This window comes from Ochotona princeps, chromosome X (genome assembly GCF_030435755.1).
Source record: "Ochotona princeps isolate mOchPri1 chromosome X, mOchPri1.hap1, whole genome shotgun sequence".
In the NCBI taxonomy this organism is placed as follows: domain Eukaryota; kingdom Metazoa; phylum Chordata; class Mammalia; order Lagomorpha; family Ochotonidae; genus Ochotona; species Ochotona princeps.
In genome coordinates, this window is record NC_080865.1 from 4,030,908 (window position 1) to 4,048,337 (window position 17,430).

Consider the following 17,430-nt stretch of genomic DNA (forward strand, 5'->3'; position numbering starts at 1 on the left):
TCTTGCTAGATTTAATTGCCCATACATATAAGAACATACCTAAGAGAACGGAAATTTTATTAAATACTAATAACTTCTTTATTCAACCAAGGTTATTACTTTCACCCCAAAAGAATAATGTGGGGCAATGCATTTTTGCAGTTGACAAAGCTTAATAATAAAAAAGGTTTCTTGATGGCCCCTTCCCTGATGCCAGGGAGAGAGAGGGCAGGGAGAGAGGGGAGAGGGAGAGCAGAGGGGGAGAAACTTTTTCAATTTCTCCTTCTAAACAAAGACAGGGAGATAGCAGCCCAAGTTGTGTACATGTGTAACTAGAGTTTGGGAAAATATCTAGAATAGTTTACAGAAAAAGACATCTAAATGTTTATGTGTTCCAACTTTGGGAAGAAGCATAGTTATAAAGTGAATTTCTGAGCTAGAATTCTTCAAGTTATCCAGAGATCACTATGATAATAGAGCAGTACAGCTTGTAAATAGTACTGTAGAATGAGAGCGCCACAGGCCGACAAGGCAGAGGGAGACAGTGACATGGCAGCTAACACCCGGGATCCACATGTTAAGGATGACAGGAGCTTCAGGTGACAGCAGCAGATTCACAGTTGCCAAGCAGCACCTGTGTTAAGTCAAAAACAAAACCAGATACAGTTAATGAACAAACTGAGTATTTCACAGTTTGCAGCGTGTATTCTCTCTCACTGATACAAAGTATGGTCTTTATGTTTTCCTTAGCTTACACAGTATTTTCTAACAGAAGTACTGTAATAATTGACACAGGATTATTCTTTTAGGTGGGTCAAATTTTCCTTGTGTGGCGCTTTGTGAAAACCTGTAAGAAGGCTGACCTTCAGCATGCCCCCAGGCTTTGTGATAACAACACCCATGGAGCTATTTCCATGTCTCTCCTAATGAAAATTTGAAAAGTAAATTAAGTCACAAATGAAAATATGCCTGTAGTGTGAATAAAACACATCAAACACAACGACCATGGAAATGGGTTCTCACGATATGTTTCCTCATTTGAGAAATAAATGTTTGCATTAAATCACTTCAGGAGTTGAATTTCTGCTACTACAGGGGTAGAACATTATAAAAAATAAAGTGAGTGCTAAGAACATAAAAGTGTTTTTAAGAGTTTGATGCAGGAACAACAATTGTAATTAGGTATAAAAGGACGCAGTGACAGATTCTAATTACGCTCCCAATATTCATAATCAAATAAACTTCAAGCTTAAATAATCAAATGTGGCATTTTTTAAAAAAAGATTTATTTATTTGATTGGAAAGGCAGATGTACAGAGAGGAGGAGAGACAGAGAGGAAGATCTTCCATCTGATGATTCACTCCCCAGGTGGCCAAAACAGCTGGTGCTGCTCCAATCCCAAGCCAGGAGCCAGGAACTCTTTCCGGGTCTCCCACGCAGGTGCAGGGTCCCAAGGCTTTGGGCCGTCCTCGACTGCTTTCCCGGGTCACAAGCAGTGAGCTGGATGGGAAGTGGAGCTGCCAGGATTAGAACTGTATGGGATCCCGGCATGCTCAAGGCAAGGACCTTAACCGTTACGATATTGCGCCAGGCCCAAATGTGGCATTTTTTAAAAATTTTATTTTTATTGTAAAGTCAGATATACAGAGAGGAGAGACAGAGAGCAAGATCTTCTGTGGCCACCGGCATTAGAACCAGTGCCCATATGGGATCCCAGCGCATGCAAGGCAAGGACTTTAGCCACTAGGCTACTGCGCTAGGCCCAAATATGGCATGTTTTTAACTAGATATATGTAACTGTATAGATACTCTTATTCAAATAAACTTAACTTCTAGAAATTTTTCCAAGGGAAAAAGGCCAAAGATGGGGGAAAAACTACAGGGTAAAAACTAAAGTGAATGCCTTAGTCTCCCTTAGGAATCAACAAAGAACAGACATTGGCTCTGCAGGAATCAGGAAAGGGTCAACAGAACAGTAAACCATTTGGCTCAACATTCATCAATGTTCATGGATAAATCTAGATAGAATGTGGGACCTTGCTGAGGTAACTAAGGGAGGAAATTCAATTTATTAGCACTACCATGCAGCATATTAGAGCAATCTCTCCTTCAAAAAACCATGCTACTTGGCCAGCAGTGGCTCAACTGGCTAATCCTCCACCTCTAAGAGCAGGCATCACATGGATGTCGGTTCATGTCCTGACTGTTCCATTTGTCATCTAGTTCCCTGCTGATGACCTGGGAAAGCAGCAGAGGATGGCCCTACTTGTTGGGCACCTGCACCCACGTGGGAGACCCAGAAGAAGCTCCTGGTTTCTGATAGGCTCAGCTCCAGCTTTTGTGGCCACTTGGGGAGTGAGCCTTCAGATGAAGATCTTCCTCTCTGCCTCTCCTTCTATCTGTAAATCTGTCTTTCCAATAAAAATGAACAGATCTAAAAAAATATCTACGGTGCTACTCTAGGCCTGGTGTGGCTATACCTAAATGGGGAGTGGTTAAGCCTTGAACCAGTACTTCTCAGCTTCTCTGGGCACAGAGTCCCAACAGCAGGAGCAGACGGCAGGCAGTGTAGAAGGCTCACGCACAAAGCAGCTACTGGACAGTTACCCCAGCTCTTCTTGCGTGTGCTACCACATGCACCACCACAGTTGTGTATTCAGAACCTTCAGTGAGATACCAATCCTATGTTCACAAACCCCAGCTGCAGATTTAGAATAAGATCAAAGGGCTGTACCTTCATTAAAGTTATGCTGCATTAGTCAACAGAAGCTGTGCAGACTGGTTTCTTGGCCAGGACTGTTAAATCCTTCAATAAGGTTTTTATTACAGTCATCCAAGCTGAGATTTTCACTGGATTGCTTGGGGAGCGCTGGGGGGCCGGTGAAATCTAAGAGATCTTGAAGTGCTCGGGCATTGCCAGTTCCATTTTGGTCCAGAGACATCCCAGGAATCATTTCACTCACTGGTGAAAACTCTGGGATGGATATAAGCTCTTCTTTTGAAGCAGGACTAGTAGAGGGACATACACAGCAACAAATGTCACACATGTGCGCATATGTGTGCATGTGCGCACACACACATGGACACACAGAGAGAAACATAAGAACCAAACACAACGTATTTATTTGATTTATAACGTTTTGTTAGAAAACTCTTCTAGAAGATAGAGTTAGAAGTTGTATGTAATACAATTGAAATGAAGAGCTCAAATCTGAGCTGTTATGCCTCCATGGATGAGAATTAAGAATGTAGACTGAGCAGCGCTGTAAAAGCCGAGTTCACACTATTCAAAGGGTAAAAGGAAGAAACTCCCAGAGGCACTAGTTCTGTGAAGGAGCAAGGCATTTCTAGAACTTTCCAAATGGTACATTCAAATAGAGAGTAAATGCTGCAAGTTGACCAGGAGGCGAGGAGGGGAACTGTGTGCTGCCCATGCCGCCCTTCTGTCTCTGTCACCTGCACTCCCAACTCGGCTTCTTCCCTTGTAAAATTGGAAAAATTCTGCCACCATGTATCCCTACCAGGGCTCCTGGGAGTGGGAATTTTATGGTGCTGAGAAGAGCTGTGGAGACAGCTAAAGGAAGTGCTCCCTGAGGTATCGTTATCGAATCCCATGCAGAGTGAGCCGCACACTGCTCCCTCTGCACAGCCAGGCTTCCAACACACCCTGACTTCTCCAGCTCTCCTAGCTGAACCTGCTGCGTTTTCTCTCTCCTGACTTACCCTACAGTAAGTACTGGATCTGTCTCTGGGTAAAGGGCACCCAGGGCAGGCAGCAACAGGGTACACTGTATTCCGTGTCTAGTATTTAAGTAAACTTGTCATTGGAGACTTAGTAAAGGCACTAAGTGGCTATGTCAGTTACAGACCTGCCAAAAGAACCAATTCACGCACATAATGGTGGCCTGCAAATTGAGAGCCTATTCCCAGGAATCTCTTAGCAGCCACAGAAAGGCTTCTGCCAACTTCTTTTCTTCCTTAATTAGATCTACAAGAAGAATCTAGAAAAAAACAGCTCAACTGTAGAAGCTTCATTTCCCTGAATCCTAAATCCAGATAAGGGACAAAAGCTGACCTAACAGCACTGAACAACTGGTCAGAACATGGGGAAGACAGAAAGTGAGCATGCGCCTGGGTATGCCTCCAGCGGTTGCCTCTTTGCAAATGAAGAGCGGACAAAAGTGAGAACTCGGGTAACACAGGAACCCTTCCACATTTGCAAACATTGGGTCGGGGTGCCATGCTTTGTTCTCTCCTCCTACTCTCAAACATAAATAAGCAATGTTGGCTTAATATGGGGAGGGGAGCCTGGCATGGTAGCTTACTGACTTAAGTCCTTCCCTTGCACACACTGGGATCCCATGTGGGTGCTGGTTCATGTCCCGGCAGCTCCACTTCCCATCCAGCTCCCTGCTTGTGGCCTGGGAAAACAGTAGAGGATGGCCAAAAGCTCTGGGAACCTGTATCCTTGTGGGACACCTGGAGGAGGCTCCTGGCTCCTCACCTCGGATTGGCTCAGCTCTGGCTATTGCAGCCACTTGGGGAGTGAATCAGTGACTGGAAGATCTTCCTCGCTGTCTCTCCTCCTCTTTGTATATCTGATTTTCCAATAAAATAAATCTTTAAAAAATAAAATATGGGGTAGGGGATTGTTGGATTAACCATTACTGTTCCACAGTTATTTTCTATCAGGGCAGAGTGGCACCAGTTAGGGTAAGCCTGCCATGGTGTTATAATGGGTGAGGGTACAGGGAGGTGGCAAATACAAGATCCAAGTAAGGGCTAAGTTTGCTGATTATCAGTCTGCATGGGACTCGCTCTACCAGTAATGTGACTGGTGGATCCTGGATTTTCACATATATGGCTCAAATCCGCAGCAGATGAGGTGGGATATGTAGAATCAACATGCTATAGAAAACAAACACCCACACATGCACAAAGCTGAGAACTCACAGCCAGAGAGAGAAGGTAAAATTCTAGCAAGCTGGAGCTCTGGTAGAGTTTTTTTGTTTTGTTTTGTTTTTAAATACTGTTACTACCCCCAGCTGCAGGCAACTGCTTAGGCTGCTTTGTACCTAGGCAAGTGTTGTACTGCTGGGAGAAAAGCAGCCAAGGCCCGCAGGCATTCTGGGCCTGCTTAATGCCAAATCTGTATTAACTATACCAGTGTGCCAGTATAATCGCCTATTCTATTCTTTTTTTCAAGATATGTGGGAAAGGCAGCGAACACTAGGCTGGGACAAGCCACCCAAATCCCTAGGCAGGGGAGGGGGTCCTGGGACAAGAGGTTGAGGGCATAGTTGACATGGAACGATTGATTTCTAGGGGCTTCCCTGGACTCACCCACCACATTCCCAGATAGGTGAGAGGTTTAGAGTGGGGAGGGTATGTCTGGGTCAGGCCAAGGCAATTGCCTACATGGGAGACCTGGGCTGGACTAAATAGCATTGCCTGCCGCCCACTGGTACACAAAAAAGCTGGGGCTGGAGGGCCACAGTGTCCACTCATGAGTGTTAGACCAGCGCCAACAGGAATGTGAGAGAATTAGGTCAGGGACAGATTCTGTAGGGGACTTGTGGGCTTGACTTTGTGGGACTGCAGTGTGCACCAGAGCTAGTGGTTAGGATGGGCCACGTAGGGCCAGGCTGCAGCATCCACCAGCACATGCAAAGGCCAGGCCTGAATGCAGATCATGCCAAGCATGGCCATGGCACCCACTGACACATGTGAGATCCTGGTCCTGGTAGGGGAACTTTACGAATTCCTCTGCTTAGGTTGCAGCTCAGTAGCTTGCACTGGAGGTAGGCTACGCCAGGTCAGTTAGGGCTGTAGCACTCATCACCATTTCTGTGGTCCAGGTCTAGACCTGTCTGAGAGCAGGCCAGGCTGGACCAGACTGCAGCACCCAGTGGCACATATGAGAGCCAGGACAGGGTGTGGGCCATGCCAACTGGCTAAGCTGCAACACCCACCAGCAGGCTAGGCTACAGCACATGCTGGCACACAGAGAAACCAGAGCTGGGGCATACTTGGTTGGGGTTATTAGAAGTCGCCTTGATCAGGCTGTGGCACACACTAGTGTACATGAAAACCTGGCCTGTGGTTGGTTGAAATGGGCTAAGCACTCATCAGTTCACACGAGAGATGGGACTGTGGTGCCACTAACCAGGCAGCTGCATCTACCAGTATGTGTGTTGGCTGGCATAGGTGACAGAACGAACCTGATCCTGCACTGGCTGGCACACATGAGTCAAGTCTGAAGTCATCCAAGGTGAAATGTCTTGGAGGCCTCCTCAAGCAAATGGCTAGACTCAAGCCCTGGACACAGGGAAATCACAACATATGTGGTCAGTCCTTGGAGTGCATGAGTCAAGACTAGGTCTCCTCAGTTGCTGATGCCTATGCGGTGGACAGCATGTCCAGACACACATGGGGGACATGACAGCCAGCTCATCTAGGCCAGCAGAGGACAATGGGTGCCTCACCACAGGATGGAAAGCAAAACAGCTTGGACCACTCTCCTGGCCAAGATTTGCAGCATGTTCCTGGGTCTGTGGATGCACTAAGGTGGATCTGGTCAGCCAATAGACCTTAGATTTTCTCATCCCTGGTGCAATGAAGCTGACGGCTTCAGAACTATAAAGGCTACTCAAGTAGCACCCTTGGAACACTCTTCCCCACACTGGGGTCTCTAGGGCATCATCAAATGACCATCCCTCCTTCCCTGGGTGATGATGTAGTTAGATGGCAAGGAGTGGTCCCTTCCATCCCTGCAAACACAGAAGAAAAACTGAAACATTTGTCCCACCCACCTTCCTCTATTACCTAGACTCTCCCAACCCTAATCAGAGACCCACATGGGCATGCATCACTATCAACTAAGTAAACAATGTTAAAAATATAATAATAGTAATAATAATAATAATAATAATAATAATAATGTCACTTGTTGACTGAGACAGCCAGCTCTTACTCCAACTGCTCTACCCAAAGCTGCCTGCCTCAGTGCTTCTGCACCAGGCCTGTGCCAATCAGTCATTTTGGCTGAGATCAATTTGCCAGGTCACATTACCTACAAATACAATACAAATTTAAGAATTCCTTGAGACTTTAGGATCTGAAGGCCAAAGGGTTTCTCTACCAACTCTTCAGTGACAAGTTTACTTAAACAACAGGGACAGGATTCAGTGGACCCTGTTGGTGTCTCCCCAGATGCCCTTTACCTGCGGACACATCCAATAGCCATGTTCCTTCTGCTTCGCTGCTGCAATCCAAGCTGACTGTAAAGACTTAAAAGCTGCCACAGTTCATCTGGACAATTGCCTCTAGCTGACAGGCCCCTGTATCTCCTATCCATGGGGGATAGTGACCCACAGTCAATGAATGACACATACAGTGGCACAGCAGCTGAAAAGTCACCGTCCAGAGCTCCCTATAGGATGCTTAGTGACTTCTCTCCCTCTGCCTTCTCCTGTGGGTACTCCTCTCAAGAAACCACATGCCTAGACACTCCATCCCTGGCTCTGCTTCGAGGGAATTTAACCCAAGGTACTGGCTTTAGACTACTGATAACTTCCTTGTAATGTCAAGCAATCCTGCTTTATCAAAGATGCACAAAAGAATCAAAAGACAGTTGCGGTATTTGGAGAAGAGATAAAGCTTAACTAAATGCAAAAGAAATTGACATACCTCACATCCATAGACTGAACCTCTTCAGTAGAATCATCTAAACTGTTTGATTTTCCATCAAGGGCATCCAGATGAATGAGTCCCCCAGCTGGTTTAAGCCCATTTGAGAAAATGTCTGGAGGAAAAACTTGTAGGGCAGTGTGCCTTACACCATTAACTTCCGGGGCAGTGTGCCCTACACCATTAACTTCCTGGCAGGTGTTCAACCCACTGATTTCTGATTGAGAACACAAAATTATTGTATCAGTCATAAAATACAACAATGGAATAACAGGAAATACATATCAAGGTAGTTCATTTACTCTTCTGCATCACCAAAATGGTACAACATCTTTTGTGCAAGTAATCCACGTCCTCTGTTTTACAAAGCATCAGCTAATTAAGCAGCATCCATTTGGACACTCTGGAAAGGAGTAAAGCCATGGCTATGTACAACCTGAGCAGCAGACAGGCTCCCCAAAGGGCACCCCGGGAGGTAGCCAGTGACTGCTGATGCCCGCATTGTCCAGTAGCTGAGGAAGCCTGGACTTTCAGACGGGCTGACAGTCCCCGAGCTGGGAACTCCAAGATGCTTTTGCCCAGGAAGACGACTTATGACCCCTCACTGCTGAAACAAAGCACCTAAGCACCCAGTATCACTCACCTATTTTGTCGGGGATAACTGGTTTTATCTTATTTTCCATACACACAGGAGGCTGAATCTCTACTTTGGGTTCTTCTTTCTAAAAACAATCAGAAGGTGGACCAAAAAAATTTTTTTAAAAAATGCTTATTGGGATCAGAGTCATGGCATATTAACTTAAGACTTTGTCTGAGGTATTGGCATCTTTTGAATATTGGTTCGAGTCTCAGCTGCTCCACTTCTGACCTGGCTCCCTGCTAATGTGCCTAGGGAGGTAGAGAAAAGATGGAAGTTCTTGAGAACTTATACCCAAGTGGGAAACATGAAGAAACTCTAAGCTCCTGGCTTTTTTAAAAAAGACTTTGGAAAGGTAGATTTATAGAGAGAAGGAGAGACAGAGAGAAAGAGGTTCTATCTGCTGGTTCACTCCCCAGATGGCTGCAACGGCTAGAGCTGAGTTGATCTGAAGCCAGGAGCCCAGAGCCTCTGCTGGGTCTCCCACGTGGGTGCAGGGTCCCGAAGCTCTGGACCACCCTCAAGTGCTTTCCCAGGCCACAGCAGGGAGCTGGATGGGAAGTGGAACAGCCAGGACATGAACTGGCACCCATATGGGATTTTTGTGTTTGCTGTTGGAGGATTAGCCAGTTGAGCCATCACATAGGATCTCCACATATATCTTTTTTGTTTTGTAATATAAAAGAGTATTTTAATTCTTGCCTTCAGAAACTATAAATACTACATGATTTGGAAATGAGACTATACCAAACAACGGCCAAAGGAGATCTGTCCATTCTATGCCTTCTCTTTTGGCTGGTCACTCACAAAGATTACGTTATTAGCAATGATGGTTGTCGCCTGTCACCTCGTGTTGTTTTTATTCATGTATTCACTGTAGTCTACTTTCCCTTCCACCTAAATCTGAGACCCATTTTGCATACTGACACGCCACATCTCTGAGGTTGGGCCAAAACACTGATATTTTGAGCCAGGCTGTCTTTGTCTGACATTACCCATTTGGCATGTTTTATTATCTCCAGATCACCACATCTCATTTGTTGCAAGGGAAAATTTTGTGACTGGATTTTTTCCATCTATCTGTCTCATGACATGTAGCTGCTAGGCTACTATGCTGGGCCCCCATACAGTTTTTTTTTAAAATACTTTTTCAAAGCATCAGACGGGCCTGGCGTGGTAGCCTAGCTGCTAAAGTCCTCACCTTGCATATGGGAACCAGTTCTAATCCCGGCGGCCCTGCTTCCCACTCAGCACTCTGCTTCTGGCCTGGGAGAGCAGTCGAGGACAGCCCAAAGTCTTTGGTCCCTGCACTCGCACAGGAGACCCAGGGGAAGCTCCTGGCTCCTGGCTCCTGGCTTCGGATTGGTGCAGCTCTGGCCATTGCGGTCTCTCGGGGAGTGAATCAGCAGATGGAAGATCTTTCTCTCTCTCCTCCTCTCTGTGTATCTAACTTTGCAACAAAAAATAAATCTAAAAACATCATCAGAAGATATTCGGAGGCTTGCTGGACTGTCATACTGTTTTACAGTAATTTTCTTGCTTCCAGGTCATCACTCCCTTTCGCTCACGGGTCAAGGCCTCTACCTGCAATCCCACCCTTATTTCTCTGAGCACATCTTTCACATGCCATATCTCTGAAACTCAGAAAATGTCCCTCAGAAGCATACATGCTCTGAACTAGCCAGGAACAAAGTAGGCAGAGTCCATTTTTCTCTAATTCTCTCTGAGACCTACAATTGCATGCATTGTATCGTTCTGCTCGCCTTTTATACTCAGTGCATAAACTATTAGTAGACATTTGAATGCCTACCTTTACTTCTAGAGGTACATCACTCTTTCTTGTTCTCTTCATGATTTCATCTATCCTCTGGAAAGCAAAAAGGACAAACAAGATACGCATCAGACCAACAAGATAAGTAAGTAGCTGAGTTCATTTGGAATTTTACATTTCTCAAAAAACTCAGACAAATGTTGGCAGAAGAAAAAAAGCATGGAGAGGTTTTCCATTGATTTTACAGATGTATTACCTCGGGGCTTACAAAGGCCAAACGACTGAGAAGCAAAACAGTGCGCATCCAGAATAAAGATTTAACTTGCCTTGTTCCTCTTCTTAGAGTGAATATAAACTAACAAATCATCACCCACTATTCAGGAAACTGACCTCTAGAGAGCCACGGTGTGCAGCTCAGGAAGGAAGGCTGCCAGTTGATCTAACTCCCAGACCCAAAGAAACACAAAGCCTAGGCTGGCCCCCAGAACATAATGGATTGGAACTTTATAACCAGCTAACTCCTTTAGCCAATCTTTATCTCTAAGTACATTAAATTCAAATGGAATAAGCACTCCAATTAAAAGAATAATACTGGGCCCGGCGGCGTGGCATAGCGGCTAAAGTGCTCGCCTTGAAAGCCCCGGGATCCCATTATGGGCGCCAGTTCTAATCCCGGCAGCTCCACTTCCCATCCAGCTCCCTGCTTGTGGCCTGGGAAAGCAGTTGAGGACGGCCCAAAGCTTTGGGACACTGCACCCGCGTGGGAGACCCGGAGGAGGTTCCAGGTTCCCGGCTTCGGATCGGCGCGCATTGGCCCGTTGCGGCTCAGTTGGGGAGTGAATCATCGGATGGAAGATCTTCCTCTCTGTCTCTCCTCCTCTGTGTATATCTGGCTGTAATAAAATGAATAAATCTTTAAAAAAAAGAATAATACTGTCAAGTTGGACTAAAATAACAAACTCTGACAATACATGCTACTTGCAGAAGTCACACTAATAAGGACACGTTGTTTCAAGCAAAAGGATGTGAAAAGATCTGTTATGCAGACACTAAATACAAAATGGCTTCAGAAGCAGATTTTAAGGCAAGGAATATTTCTAGAGAAAAGGATATTTCATGATAATGGGGTCAATTTAACAGGAAAAATCATAATAATCTTAAATGTATATTTACTTAACAATAGTGCTTCAAAGTATACAAAACAAAAACTGATGGAACTGAGAAGACAAAATTATAATCACAGATAATACAGCTTTAGACATAGATTTCTCAGGAACTCAGAATCCAAGATGACAAAAGCTAATAAAGATACAGAAGATGTGACTGCTACCGGCGTACGTTGCCTTCATTCACAATCCTAGGAGCACCCGCTCGCAATCACCGCACAACAGAACTGCCTTCCCTCCCTGCTCCTCCCTGCCTAGTCTCCAGTCCCTCATCCCTTACCTTCTTTCTCTCCAGTCGCTCCTGCTCAATCTGCAACATGATCTGCTCTCTCTCCAGACGCAGGTGCTTAGCTGCCTCCTGGGCCTTGGCTTCTGCGGCTGCTTTCTGATGGAAACAAGCAAACCAAGGTACAGGCTTTATTCATTTAAGACACTGTAGTAATTCCCTTGACTTTCCAAATATTCCTTTATCTCATCACCTGCCCTAGAGTGGAGGCTACTCCAATGTTCAACATGAGTTTAAATCATTTGTCTTATGACTAAGCAGACAGTGTTTGGCCTTATTCACATACTCTGGCTCCATTATGAAAATCACCTGCAGACAGTTTCCATACACAGCTGAAGTAATTCTATGCCCGTGGACAGATTCTGGACATAAAGTGTGCATGAGGACAGAAGCTTCAAGGACTTAATTTCTTTTCTTAAAAAAGATTTAATCACTTTTATTGCAAAGTCAGATATACAGAGAGGAGCAGAGATAGAGAGGAAGATCTTTCATTTAATGATTTACTCCCCAGGTAACTGTAATGACTGGTGCTGAGCCAATCCAAAGCCAGGAGCCAGGAGCCTCTTCCAGGTCTCCCACGCGGGTGCAGGGTCCCGAGGCTTTGGCCCATCCTTGACTGCCTTCCCAGGCCATAAGCAGGGAGCTGGATGGGAAGTGGGGCTGCCGGGATTAGAACTGGCACCCATATCAGATCTGGGTGTGTTCAAGCTGAGGACTTCAGTTGCTAGGCCACTGCACTGGGCCCTTATTTATTTTTGAAAAGATTTATTTTAATTTTTATTGGAAAGGCAGATATACATAGAGGAGGAGAGACAAAGAGGAAGATCTTCTGTCCAATGGTTTACTCCCCAAGTGACCACAATGGCTGGGGCTGAGCCAATGAGAAGCCAGGAGCCCGGAGCCTCCTCCAGGTCTCCCACATGGGTGCAGGGTTCCAGGCCACAAGCAGGGAGCTGGATAGGAAGCAGGGTCATCGGGATTAGAACCAGTGCCCCTATGGGATCCTAGCATATGCGAGGCGAGGACTTTAGCCACTAGGCTAACTGCTGGGCCACAGAGACAATTTTATGCCATGATCCACAACTTCCTAAGAAGGTCCCAAAGGGTTTGAGCTCTAGATGACCATAATTAATCCACTTACATTGCACTGATACTGAGGGTTTTTTTCTAAGATTTATTTATTATTATTGGAAAGTCAGATTTTAATAGAGGAGAGACAGAGAGAAAGATCTTCTGCCTGCTGGTTCACTCCCTCAGTGGCCGCAATGGCCAGGGCTAAGCCAATTCGAAATCAGGAGCCAGGAGCCTCTTTCAGGTCTCCCAGAAGGGTTCAGGGTCCCAAGGCTTTGGGTCGACCTTCACTGCTTTCCCAGGGCACAAGTATACAGCTGGATGAGAAGTGGAGCAGCCAGGACACGGACCTGCATCCACATGGAATCCCAATGCATGCAAGGCAAGGATTTAGGCATGACGCTATCGTGCCGGGCACTGATACTTAGTCTTTTTTTTTCCTCAATCCTTCACCAGCTTTCTAGGATTTCCTCCCAAATATAGTACCGAACACAATTCCAGACCCAATCCCAGAGTCTGCTTTTACAGAAGCACAAACTAACAGATAACAAACATTACCAACTCCACTTTGATTATAAAGTGACCTATATTTAATAACAAATCAAGGACGGCAGTGCCATGGTATAGTGGATTAAAGCTGCCAACTGTCGTGCAATCATCCCATATGGGTACCACTTTCCAGGGGCCCCACTTCTGATCCAGCAGTGGAGGATGGCCCAGGGCCTTGGGTCCCTGCACCTGTTTGGGAGGCCCTGAAGAAGCTCCAGTCTGGCATATTCCCAGCCATTGTGTCTTTCTGGGAGTGATCCGGCGGATGGAAAATCTCTCACTCTGTCTCTCCTTCTCTCTCTCAGTAACTCTGAATTTCAAATATATACATATTTAAACTAAAAAGCCCAGGTAGTTTAAGAAAAAACTTCAAATACTGAGTCATTCAAATTCAGTAACTAAGGCCCTTGAGAAACAAGAAAACAAAAAACCCTCTGAGAACCCACACTGCACCTGCTTCTCACTCCCGGCTTCTTCTTGCTTTTCTTTCAGGAGCAGCTCCTCCTCAGCCTTCTGCTTGGCTTCCTCTTCCTGCTGCTTCTTTTCCTCTTCCTGTTTGCGGGCTTCTTCTTCCAGGCAAAGCCTTTCCTCTTCTGCCTTTCTCTTGAGTTCCTCTCTCTCTAGCCTTTGGAGAACACAATCATTGTCAGATAACACAGAACTGCATTCTGGCAGCAGAGAGCAAATGTTGACCATGCTAATGAATAAATGCATTCCAATTCATGTCAGCAACCCAGCCTTCCCAGAAATCCATTCATCTGTATAGTTATCAGCAAAATATCAATCATGGTTGACTTTTAGCTCTAATACAAAGACCAAGGACATGCTAATTTGTGAAATACGTTCCAGTGAAGACACACATGCTCTCAACTCGATTTAGAAATAACCACAATAAGAAGTCAAGCCCATTATTCTTATTTTAATGATAATTCTTAAAAGATTTATCTTCAACCAAAGTTGGAAAAAACAAGATATGTCACAGGCCAAAAATATTCTAGTCATCAATGAAAGGGCAGTGAACATGAGCTCAAAAAATCCACTTCGGGTTCTAACTGATACATACTTTTGAAACAAATCAGAAAAAAATTTTAAAAGAAATTTGACATTTATTACACAAATTAAGCCCTTTATTTTCCGTTTGTTTCAACAATTTCTAAAATATATCTTGGCTTTTATTCCTGCCATAAAAAAGGAAGTGACACATACATGTTTCCACAGATATATGAATAGTCCCTGATGGAATGATAAAGAGAATCGTGAGGTGATATCTGTAACGTCTGAGCTGGTTTATTTTTAGATTTGTAATGTGTTTCACCTTCCTTGGCAGTCACTGGCAATGTGATGTATGCTGACCAAAACTGCATTCTGATTGTACCAACTCACTGTGTCACATTTAGAAAGTCACTCAACATTTCTGTCCAGTTTTAAAAAAGTGATAAGAGCCATATTAATACTCCTTGACATTACTCTGGAAATTAAAGGAAACAATCATGGGAATGCCTGGTTCTAGAAGATTCTCAAATGCTAGCTTATCTTACAATTTAAAACAAATCTGCCCTCAAACCTCCAATGTCCTTAAATAAAATTATAACACTTTTAGAAATTACCATTATATGTCACTGACTTCTTGTGATGTTGTTTTATTGATATAAACAGATCAAGACTTAAAAATAATATCATCCTTCCATGCTAATGGTCAGCTTCAGGAATCATGAAGACTAACAGCCTATGCAGCATCAGAGAAATAAAGGCCATAACTGTAAATGCTGATACATCCTATGTTAACAGAGGTCACAGTACCTACCAGCACATGAAACAATTGAAAATCCTAACCAACTCTGGAGAAGAATTTTATTGAGCCCAATCAGAAAGACACATCCAACACAGGCTTATAAAAATGATTGTGATAATACTTATCCCAAAATTAATCAGAGCACCGTTTCAGTTATTTTTTAACTGCTCTGTGATTATTGTAGAGAAAGTAATATACAAAGGATATACTACGTATGAATCAATACATAAGCTATTTCACAAAGGACTTGTTATCTTCAGCCTCCAAATATGAAAATTCAGTTCCTTTCATTTTACCTTCAGGATTTCTGACACACCCCAAATTCTTCCCCATGAGCCCTCAGTTTCTGCTTGTTCTTGCCATGGAAATCTTGTCCTCTTACAAACTATTTTCCCTTACCCACACTTGGTTTCCCTAAACTTAAGCAAAAATTGGCTTCTTTCATGTGAAACTAGATCCGTCACAAGCCTCTCCCAGGATGAACATTCTTTCCCTGCCTGCTTAAGAAATCAGAGAGGACATTATTTCATCATTGTTCCCATCAGTCCTCTGTTCGAGGCCGCCACTAGCCCACTGCCCTGCTCTCATTACTGTTTCCTTCAGGGTACACCAGACCTGTGTGCAATTTTGTGATCCTCTCCAGGATGCAGAAGTGGAGCACATGTATCCAGGCACTTAAGATGCTAATGAGGGGAAACTCACCTGTAAACCAATGACGATCTGGAATCTAGACTAGTGTTATCCAAAAGAACTTTCTATGATGAGAACAGTGTTCTGTGGATTTGTACCATTCAATACTGCACTTAACTAGCCATATATGGCAACTGAGCATTGGAATATAGCTAATATGTTGGAGGAACAGAACATTACAGTTTCCCTTAATTTAATTTTGCTAGCTGTATGTGGAATGGCAGTGGCTAGTACAGCTTTAGACAGAGCCCAGGCACAGAGTCCAGGAAATGCCCATCAGTACACCAAGTTATTTATGGCCTCTCATTTGCTAGAAAGCTTACAAGGTTTACAGAGCAAGCTGTAATTACTTTTTAAAATAGATGATAATGGGAGGCAAAGGGGAACTAAGGTAGGAAGGGATATGGAAAAACTTGGTTTAGCACACCCAAGGATTAACAGTAAACTTTTGCATCAGAAGTGAGCCTGAGGAAACGTAGCCCAGCAAGGACACTGCAGAACAAGAAGGAACAGCACTGCTGCAGGAGGGCTGCTCAGGACTGAAGGCGTGGGGCCTGGCACCTTCCCAGGGCTGAGTGAGTAGAGGAGACAGAGAAAGGCTAGCGGAGCACGGCAAGCCCCACAGGACCAAGACCAAGCAAGACATTTTTTAGGAGTTCAGTATGCAGGAGGAATATCAGGTCAAGGAAGACTGTGAATTGAGGAAATAAAGACAGGAAGTACAATTAATTCAGGAGCTGGCTGTGGAGGAAATGCAGTAGCTGGAAGGCAAAGAACTTTACCTCTTCAGCACACAGCAATAATCAAGTTACTCATCTGCTTAGAACCTGTACAATATCTCCAAAATCTGAAATTACCAAGGCCTGTCATTTGAGACCCTCTGATTCAACTTCACCTCCAATGGCCTCCCTTTACACATCTATGGCCCACTCAAACCAGTCAAAATATATTACTCGACTAAATACAAATCTGTCAATATTGACCAAAAGCCTGGAGGTGGGGAAATAATTAGATTAAGTCCATACTTTGAAGAAGGGCTCAGTCTTTTAAAAATTGCATCAGCAAATCTATACTCAGAGACCATAAAGGCTTGTCCAGGTTACTAAAGGAGCAAGCATTTTTTTCCATTAGATGTTATTCTAAATTAGTGCTAGCTTTGAAATGCTACTGTATCATTTATTTCCTATCACATTGATGATCCAAATAGTACTGTGTCAATACTCTAGGATTATCCTAAGAGTTTTCTTTAACAATTTAATGATAAAGTCTACTTTGTTTATTAATATGTGCTTCTCTAAATACAGAGATAAGAAAAGGCATGACTATCCGTACTGTGCCAATGTGTCCTTGTACTAACACTGCAGTGGTTCTCAAACACTGACAAGCTCCTGAAAGAGGACAGGGTTTGGACCTGTTTGGACCTGTGTATTTTCACATTGATCTATGGGATGACTGTGATACCCTCTGAAGCTTACAGAGAACTGCAATATCTTTTTTGTTGCTCCGGGATAGGGCCCCCTGGCTCTCTGCTCATGGTCTATGAGGTTGATACTGCCCCCCCCCCAAGCATTTTGACTCTGGAATATAAATTAGGATAATTTGGGGGAGAAAATAATTTGAGAAGCAGAATTAATATCTTGAATTGAGAGTGTCCTGTCTTCTATGAGAAGATCTTACTCCATAGATAAAGCTCAAAGTCTCTGAAAAGCTCTTATGAAACCAGTTAGTTTCAAAGCCCAACATTTGGAACAAAGAACTATGAGTTTCCAGGTTCTCCAAAAATAGTAAAGTTCCATTGT

The 17,430-nt window shown here is 44.2% G+C and overlaps 1 protein-coding gene across 1 annotated transcript in view; it reads right to left on the reverse strand.

Moving 5' to 3' along the window:
• Positions 1–513: 513 nt before the first annotated feature.
• MAP7D2 (MAP7 domain containing 2) overlaps positions 514–17,430 on the reverse strand; it is a 95,616-nt gene continuing 78,699 nt past the window's right edge. The window contains exons 11-17 of the mRNA XM_058658567.1: positions 13,603–13,774; positions 11,524–11,658; positions 10,117–10,173; positions 8,313–8,391; positions 7,670–7,886; positions 2,715–2,989; positions 514–613 (exon numbers count right to left, since the gene is read on the reverse strand). Of these exons, the coding sequence (XP_058514550.1) occupies positions 2,740–2,989; positions 7,670–7,886; positions 8,313–8,391; positions 10,117–10,173; positions 11,524–11,658; positions 13,603–13,774 (910 nt within the window). The 3' untranslated portion in view covers positions 514–613; positions 2,715–2,739. The remainder of the gene's footprint in view (positions 614–2,714; positions 2,990–7,669; positions 7,887–8,312; positions 8,392–10,116; positions 10,174–11,523; positions 11,659–13,602; positions 13,775–17,430) is intronic.